Source organism: Papaver somniferum, chromosome 6 (genome assembly GCF_003573695.1).
Source record: "Papaver somniferum cultivar HN1 chromosome 6, ASM357369v1, whole genome shotgun sequence".
NCBI lineage: Eukaryota > Viridiplantae > Streptophyta > Magnoliopsida > Ranunculales > Papaveraceae > Papaver > Papaver somniferum.
In genome coordinates this window covers 110929737-110939106 of record NC_039363.1, presented here as the reverse complement: position 1 = coordinate 110939106, position 9370 = coordinate 110929737, and the positions used below count along the sequence as shown (strand labels likewise).

General features: G+C 35.4%; 1 protein-coding gene across 1 annotated transcript; it reads right to left on the bottom strand.

The window, feature by feature from the left end:
* Window positions 1-6573: 6573 nt before the first annotated feature.
* Window positions 6574-8846, bottom strand: LOC113291307. Its single transcript, XM_026540856.1, has 3 exons — window positions 7873-8846; window positions 6927-7600; window positions 6574-6818 (listed from the first exon to the last, which is right to left on the bottom strand). Exons 1-3 carry the CDS (start codon window positions 8844-8846, stop codon window positions 6574-6576), a joined length of 1893 nt encoding a protein of 630 aa, XP_026396641.1.
* Window positions 8847-9370: the final 524 nt, after the last annotated feature.

Below are 9370 nucleotides of genomic sequence, written 5' to 3'. Positions count from 1 at the left end.
TCCTGTTTTCTTGCAGAATCCCTGCACTAAACAGAAATGAGAAGTTTTTACTTAGTGCACCATAATCACATCCATAACTTGTTGGTACCACACTGAACCTTGTTTATCTTTTTCAAAATATAGGTTGGGTTTCTGCTATGGGTGATCGAACTTCATTCACAGACCTTAGTCTCATTTCTGTATACTTCATTGAAAACAATTCCTTTGGGGAGACTCTCCAAAATAGGTCTTCCAAGTTATACTCTGCTTCAATGGCTAACTGCAATTACTCCTTTCTTGGGTAATTGACTTACCGTTCAATGTACAAAACTTTTAATTCTTGATTTTTCATTATGAGTCTTTGTTAGAGACGTTATAGATCATAGCCTGATTCAAAATTAATCAAGAATGCTTGGGATGACTTCTTCCGAAAATGGGATCTCTACAAATTAGGTTTAAGCCATTCCTCCTCATTAATTGCATCTACTCATGCAATTAATTCTGAAAACATTATTAAAAATGTTCCTATTTGATTTTACAAAATAATTGTAACTTCTCTAGTAAGCATAATTAACATTCGCAGTTAAATCACTAGAACTCATTATAGACTTGCATTCACTAGAGACATAAGAAATTTGTGGGCAACTTATATACTTGCTATCTCAACAAGTATAATACTTATGATGAGTAACTCCTCTACTCATGCACAATCATCTACAAATTCCTACTGAAATACATAGATAGTGTCTATTAAACATTCTACATTGTGTGATGAAAAAATGTTCATAATTTATGCATCGGTAATATCGTAACATCTCATCCTTAGATATTTTGTCGTGCGCCCAATCTTCCAATACGTTACATATTCACCGGTATTCCATTTTCCTTTCGATGTCATTTAAGACATACCAATTTCCAAGTTTTGGAACCTATAATTCTAATCACAAGAATTATGTTCATGCCACACAATTGTTATTCAACAAATATGACATTTTGGTTACATAAAATAAACCAACAGTTGGAAATTTTATGACATTGTCATGTAAATTTCCCACCATTTCACGACAGTTCTTAAATGCCAAAATACAACTAAATGTCATGAAAAATGATTACTTAAAGATTTGTGTACTATTTGTTTGATTTGGAATTTCATATCAAACATGTACACCCATAATTTCTACATAGAAATCTTCAAATCCAATACATTGATACGGGTACCAGCCTTTTGGATTTGGCTCTCTTTGAAACCATCAATGCTGATTGGAGAATACATACTACCGATAAGTAATCTTCAAATCCATACTGCTACGGACAGCATTATTATGGATTTGGCCTTGTTTTATGGTCCAAGAGTCACATTCTCTTACAGTATTCTAACAAGGAATGAGTCGAATGACTGTAGAGACATTTCATCAAATTTTAGTCTTAAACTAAAACTTTGAAGACCTTTTCAAGTACTAATGTACCAGGTACTGCTAAATAAACTAACGACTTCTGGAAAGAAATCCTCAAATCCAATCTCTTGGACTTGGCATCAAGTCATTTCCTTCACTGTCTATGCTCGAATAATTCCCAAAAGAAATCTTCAAATCCAATAATGCTGACAAAACTCTCGCAGTTTCGCTATCGGATTTGATTCCTACACAAGGACCACTCTATACGTATACATGCATGATATTGACAAGTCCATGTAACCTTCCATAAAGTGTGTAAAACCAAACACTAACTAGTAGTGATCATGTTATACAGAGAGAACAAGATCATGTAATCTTCCATACGATAATGTCAATCAAAGTGATCACATGTCCATAATATGAACATAACCCATACATGATGACATCAAATGTATTCACAAGCAATATACGTGCGTAGAGGTGTAAACAGGATCTGACTACCACTGACAGATATTCAAAATCAGTACGATATTTACAAGCAATCTCTTGATTCAGAGATCAAGTAAGGGTCTTGTTTACTATTTAGTTAACACATCGTCAAAACACACATATAATCACCATTTTAATTTGCAAAAAATTAAATAAAATAGAGGAACGAGAAACTTATCGTAAACATGATTCATTCCGGAGGATAACACTGGTAAGTACCCATTGGTTTTTCTTGTTATCCCGACAGGCGACAAAGTTCTTATCTTTGTCTCTTATAACTTTAGAAGGAGATTTCCATTGGAATGAAAAACGGTTACTGGAACTAGGGTTTTCTTCTATTTAGGCACACTTTGGTACTGACAATTCATACCATCTCATGAAGGAGCAACCTCTCAAAATCATACAGAGTTATCATGATCTTTTTTAATTAGAAAAAATAATCAATCATGAATGCGTTCGTAGGAGATTCAATAGTATGCAACGGCATACCTCATGCATGCTAGACTAAGACATTTAATAAATCTTGAATGCATGCATCACTGATCAAAATTTAACACTGAAAGAGAAAGATGAGACTTATCTGTTTGGGTTACAGATGAAGATCGCTACCATGCCAAGATTTCCATTACAAGCAGAAACAAAAATCCATAATCCTTCGTCTTCTTAATTGATGTAACGGTACATCAATCCTTTCCAGTTTCTCTTTCTCTTTTGTAACAACGAGTCTGTTAAAACTCAAAAATATATTTACCCCTTAACAGACAGGATGTAACATAAAAAACAGAACCCAATCTCCCAAATTTAAAGTGCTGTAACTTTTCACCCTCCTTGGTCGATGAAATTATTTGTCTAAAACTGTTGGAAAATTTGGGTAAAACAGAGGATGAAAACACTAAGAGAAATGTTGTACTTCCGGCTTCAAGGCTCGATTAAGATTCTTTTAGACAAATATTTCGACGCTCCCAATAAATTGTCTATTACAAATGGGTACGTGAAATAATGCCGTCAGGATACAATGAAGCCCTATAACAACGTCATTGGATTCAAGGTTTGTACCTTTTGACCGAACCATGAACACACTAGAATAGAATTCCGATGATGCTTAGAAGGGAGAAAACAAGAAGTATTTTTATGTTCTTCATTCATCCAAATGAAACCAATCATCACTACTTATAGAGAACTCATACCTATTGGTGATGTCTCTTCATTTCCAAAAAACACATGAAGTGTCTAATGGGAATGATTGTGTCCTTTGTGAACCATCACACCCATTAGAGATGCCCCTTCATCTCCAACTAACATCCATTGTGTATCTTCGACTCAGGACGTTACCCCTTCATAGTGGCAAACCGAAAAAACAAAATCGTTTTATTTTCCAAGTTATTGAAAATTATCCAACAATAGAGATGTAGACAAGATTATAAAGTTGCCCCTTCTTCTTATAGTTAGTCTCCGTTTAGCTTCAAGAGTTACTTTATCCCTCCTTATCTAGTTATCCTCTTCCTCATTGGATTTGGGACCTATTCATTTGTACTACATAGTTTTATAAGTCACTTCTACACCATATAAGAATTAATGCGCTATAGTGTTGTTAGTCAGTTTTACACTTGGTAATCTTGACAGAAAACCTTACTTCTTTGGAAAGCTTGATCCATTTGCTTCATAATGTATTTCCATTGGCAGACAAGGAAAGGAAGCGCACCCAAAAAAGAATGAGGGAGAATGTTTATAATGGTAAACAAAATCGACTTCTCGGAGAACGGAACCCGTTATCGGACTAAAATAATGAGAGGTGAAGTGGAATTGTTTAAGTTGGCCAATTCTATAAAGCTGGGAGTCTACCAACCCATGATGTAATGCGACTGGAACACCACTTAAGGCTGACTTGATCGGATATTTTTACATTGCCAAAAAAGATGACTCAAGGCTAATGATGTAATGCGACCGGAACACCACTTAAGGCTAAGGCTTGTGATGGCTGGCCATAATTCAGTCGATATATAAGGGTTGGTATCACGGGATGTAAAGAAAAAAAAATAGGCGTTGGCAAAGAAAAGATAAGCAGTGTTGTTGGAAGTACTCTATTTGTTTCGTGTGTGAGAATAAAGTGGCGCTTAATATTTTGGAGATTACTCCGTGGCTTTCTAAAATTACCCCTTACCCTCAACAGAGTGTATTTTTTATTAAGAGCAACAACCGATCATTGTGCCAATTCATTTTGAAAAGAAACATTAACTTAAAAATCAAAATTTAGAAAATACTACGTAATCAAGAAGGTTAAAAATTACCAGAAAAAACTATTAGTTCCATTTCATGACAATGGTTTTAACAAACCACACTGACCAGAAAATACTATTACTAACCATTCTACTGATTTCAATTCAGATACCTGACACTCTAAATTTCTCTCACTTATCAATAAATATCACCACCTATACCCTTAACTCTCTCCATAGTACTGATTTCAACAAAACAATGATCCTCCCACACTGTAAGTTTATAAATCTCAAACTTGCAACAAACCATTTCTAAATTCTCTTATCAAAAAACACAAACTCTAAATTCCCTTGACTCTCTCAATAGTATTGATTTGATCAAAACAAAAATCCTCCCGCACAGTAAGTTTCTAACTCCAAAATTAAACCTGCAACAAACCATTTCTAAGGTTACACATCCTTCCTGTAACCTTTCGGTTTTCTTCCACTGCGACTTCCAACTTCTCAAGAACTCTATATATATATATGCTAAGTTGAGACAAAGCGTCATCGTGGAAACCAATACATAAATGATAGGTACCTTTTGGTTTAAACCTCCACTTAGTTTAAGATATTCAAAGCTTTATCGAGGTCCTATGGTGAATTTAATCTCGAACCAAGTACCCCTTGTGATAAAGCCGGAACCTCCACACATATTGATTTCAGGAAGTAGTGTGTTCCGTAGCTCGCACATTAATAGCCCCGTGCTTTCTCCTGGATTCATGAGTCCTTTTCTGAGAACGGTCTTATTCTCATAGGAAACGGCATGATTTCCAAATACTCATATAGGTAAGTCTCGAAGGTGTTTCTGCGAGACACCTTGTGATAAAAGTTAGACTTATTAAGGATTTTCATCCATCCCTAAGATCATGCAGAATCACTACACTAGAAGGACAATGGGAAATTTTAGTTTAGTGTACCATAACCACTGCAATAACTTGTTAGTACCACATTGAACTTAGTTTATCTTTTTCAAAATATAAAATAAGTTGGGTTTCCGTTATTGGTGATCAAACTTATTTCACAGACCTGAGTCCCATCTCCTTACACTTTATTGAATGCACATCCTTTGGTAGACAGTTTGTGAAAGGGTCTGCCAAGTTCTTTTTCGATTCAATATAGTTTACTGCAACTACTCCCCTTTTGGGTAATTTTCTGACAATCTGATGTCTAAGACTAGCATGTATTGACTTTCCATTATACGTCTTGTTTGAGACCTTATAGATCGTAGCCTGATTGTCACAGTTAATCATAACAGAAGGAGTTGGCTTCATCCATAATGGGATTTCTACTAGTAAATTTCTAAGCCATTCTGCCTCCTTACATGCATCTGTAAGTGCAATCAATTCTGACAACATTGTTGAATCAGAAATTCAGGTATGCTTCTTGGAACTCCAAGACACAGCAGCACCTCCCAATATAAATATCCATCCACTGGTAGATTTGGATTTGGATTCTACATTGTTCCAGTTCGCATCACTGTATCCTTTTAATACAGCGGGATATCTATGGAAGTGTAAACCGTAATTTATGGTTCCCTTCAAGTAAACCAACACTCTTGAAATTGCTTTCCAACGTTCAATTCTAGGGTTACTTGAGAAACGACATAGCACTCCCACTGCTTGGGATATGTCCGGTCTTGTGCAATGCATAACATACATAAGACTGCCAACAACACTGGAATACTCAAGTTGTTTATGAACTCTATCAATGTTCTTCATTAACTTCACACTAGTATCTAGAGGGCTAGGTGCTGGTTTGTCATCAAAATGACCATATTTCTTGAGAAATTTCTCAATGTAATGAGATTGGGTTAAGACCAACTCATCTTCCTTTCTTAGGATTTTAATTCCTAATATCACATCAGCCTCCCCTCGATCTTTCATGTCAAAGTTTGAACTAAGGAATTTCTTAGTTTGTTCCACAATAGACAAGTCAGACCCAAAAATAAGCATGCCATCAACATACAAACAGAGAATCACCCACTCAGATTTATCTTGTTTGCTATAGATACATTTATCGGCATCATTCGCAACAAAACCATATGACAAAGCTACTTTGTCGAACTTCTCATGTCATTGCATGAGAGCTTGCTTCAAGCCATAAAGAGATTTCACTAGTTTACACACTTTCCTCTCTTGTCCTGGCAATATGAAACCTTCAGGTTGTGCCATATATATCTCTTCTTCTAAATCACCATTTAGAAAAACGGTTTTGACATCCATTTGATGTACAACTAGGTTATGAATAGAAGCTAGTGCAATCAAGCAACGAATAGATGTGATTCATACAACAGGTGCATATGTATCAAAGTAATCAATACCATGTTGTTGTTTGTAACCCTTAGCAACCAATCTGGCCTTAAATTTATTAATGGTACCATCAACATTCAAATTTCTCTTGAATATCCATTTACATCATATTGCCTTAGCACCAGGAGGTAAATCACAGTATATTCAAGTTCCATTTGTCAAATGGGAATGCTTTTCATCATTGATAGCTTCTTTCCAGAAATTAGCATCTCTGGAGCTTATTGCCTCAGCATAGGTTTTAGGATCACCTTCATCATGCATATTATACATGGTAGTGCTAAGAATTTCATTCTTATCACCCTCTACAAGATAGTATTTGAATTCTGGTTCAGGATTTTTCTCTATTCTTCCTCTCTTACTTTTTCTAAGTTCAATATCTTCAGTAGGAACTGAAATATCATTGTTTTATGTAGAGCAGGAAGGTTCATCATTGTTATCAGTCTCAATTGGTTCTAGACTTAGTAACAATGGGTTTTCAGTGGGTAGTGTCTGAGAACTTGTCCTTGTCATGCTTTCAAAAAATTCCACTTTCACAGATTCTATAATCTCAAAAGTATCAAGGATTAAACATCTGTAGGTAATACTATTAAGAGAGTATCCAACAAAAACACATTTATAGGCCCTATTTCCTAGCTTTGGTCCTTTAGGATCAGGCTTTCTAACATACGCTAGGCAACCCCATGCTTTAAGTCTTTTCAAATTAGGTTTTCTCTTAAGCCACAGTTCATAAGGGGAAACTTTCTTCTTTTTCAAAGGTACTCTATTCAAAATATAGCATGCAGATAACATGGCTTCACCCCACAAAGAATTTAGCAAACCAGAACTAATAAGTATAGCATTAACCATGTCAATCAAAGTCCTATTATTTCTTTCAGCAATACCATTTTGTTGAGGTGTATATGGTGCAGTAAATTCATGTATTAAACCATGCTCTTGACAAAATACAGTAAATTCAGTAGGATAATATTCACCACCACGATCAGAACGTAACACTTTAATTTTCTGTTCTAATTGTGTTTTTACTTCGGCTTTGTAAATTCTAAATTTATCAACGACTTCATCCTTAGATTTCATCAAGTAAGTATAGGAATATATAGTACTATTCTCAATAAAAATGACATAATATTTGTGTCCACCATGAGTAACATGACTTTTCAAATCACCAATATCACTATGCATTAATTCAAGTAAGGAAGAATTTTTACAACAGACTTAAAGGATATCCTAGTTATCTTTGCTTGCACACATATTTCACACCTAGAAACATTATCAAAATTGCAATTGGAAATTAATCCTAATTTTTTCATATTTCTAAGAGAACCATAATTCACATGTCCTAATCTAGCATGCCATAAATCAATAGAGTCAACAATATAAGCAGAACCATTATTCATTAAATTAAGTTTAACCATTCCGTTACAAGGATATCCTTGTCCAACAAACTTTACGTTTTTGGACAGTACAAACTTATCAGATCCAAACTTAACCTCGAAACCTGCCTTGTTAACAAGGACTCTAGAAACAAGGTTTTTACATATGTATGGGACATGTAATACATTGGTAAGGGTAACAATCTTTCTAGAAGTAAACTTGAGTTCAACAGTGCCTTTGCCATGTACTTTACTAGGAAGACGATTTGCATAAATCACATCTTCTCCGACAACATGCTCATATGTCTTGTAAAGATTTCGGTATTTACAGATATGAATGGTTGCACCAGTATCGTACCACCATCCACTTCCATGATCTGCAACAGTATTGGCCTCTTGCACAACAATGACAAGTTTAGAATCATCGACCATATTTGCTTCCTTATTCATTTGTTTCTTCTTTTGACGACAGTCACGAGCAATATGGTCGGGTTTCTTAGAGAAGTAACAAGGGCCCTTCTTCTTACCATTCTTGTTTGGATATTGCTTCTTAAACTGAGAATCATTCTGAACTTTCAAAGAATTTGAAGTTTCCGATTCTTGCACATTATTAATCTTAGAATGATTTTCAGTTTGCTGACTATCCTTAGTCTCACGCTTACGAGCATCTTCTTCAATGCGAAGATGACACTGCAAGCCTTCTAAGTCATAGTCAGTTTCAGCATGCTTCAGTTCCTTCTTGTAACTATTCCATGAAGGGGGGAGACGAGAAATAATAACCCCAACAATGAATGAACTTACAAGATCAATACCAGCATCTTTAAGATGATTAACAATAAGCAAAAGATCACTGATCTGGTCAATGATAGACTTACTGTCAACCATTTTCCAATCCATAAAGTTGCAAATCAGGAACTTCTTGTTACTGGCCTCAGAAATCTTGTATTTGTTCTCCAGTGCAGTCCATAGGTCCTTCGCAGTTCCATAAGTACGATGAGCATTGTAAACGTTCAACCCCAAAGCATTCAAAATATGACCTCGGCACATGAAATCATCTTCTCTTCAATTCCTCATCGTCATTTTCAGTAGCAGCAGGAATGGCCTCTAACCCATCTTCCAGAATGTACTAAAGTTTCAGAAACATAAGATTGAATTTGAGAGTTTCTTTCCAGCGAGTAAAACCCTCTCCTTCAAATCGTTCTAACCTATTAAAAGTATGATTCATAACTTGCAGTGATTGCGCAGCAGCTATTGAAGATTCACCCTCCATGTCGATGTTAATTGTCGAAAACTGTTGGAAAATTGACATTAGAACAGGGTGAAGAAAAGAATGTTGTATTAGGGTTCAAGGATCTAATAAAAGATTCTTTTCGACAATTATTCGACCCTTTCCCAATTGAATTGGCGAGTACAAACAGGTCAATGAATATTGCCGTCAGGATACTTGAAGCCCCACAACAGTATTGGATTCAAATCTTGTACGACCTTGATCCAACCAAGAACACACTGGTTTTGTTTCTGATGATGCTTGTAAGAAAGAAAACAGAGAGAGTTGAGATGTTATCTTGAAT

Bases quoted from the DNA above. Each gene is read 5' to 3' on its own strand.
- LOC113291307 (XM_026540856.1), bottom strand. From the start codon at position 8,846: ATGTGCCGAGGTCATATTTTGAATGCTTTGGGGTTGAACGTTTACAAT. The intron at 7,601-7,872 runs GTTTGTTGGACA...ATTAATGCATAG, and splicing joins GTACTGTCCAAAAACGTAAA to TGATATTGGTGATTTGAAAA. The intron at 6,819-6,926 runs GTTCTCAGACAC...ATGATATTTCAG, and splicing joins TGAAAGCATGACAAGGACAA to TTCCTACTGAAGATATTGAA.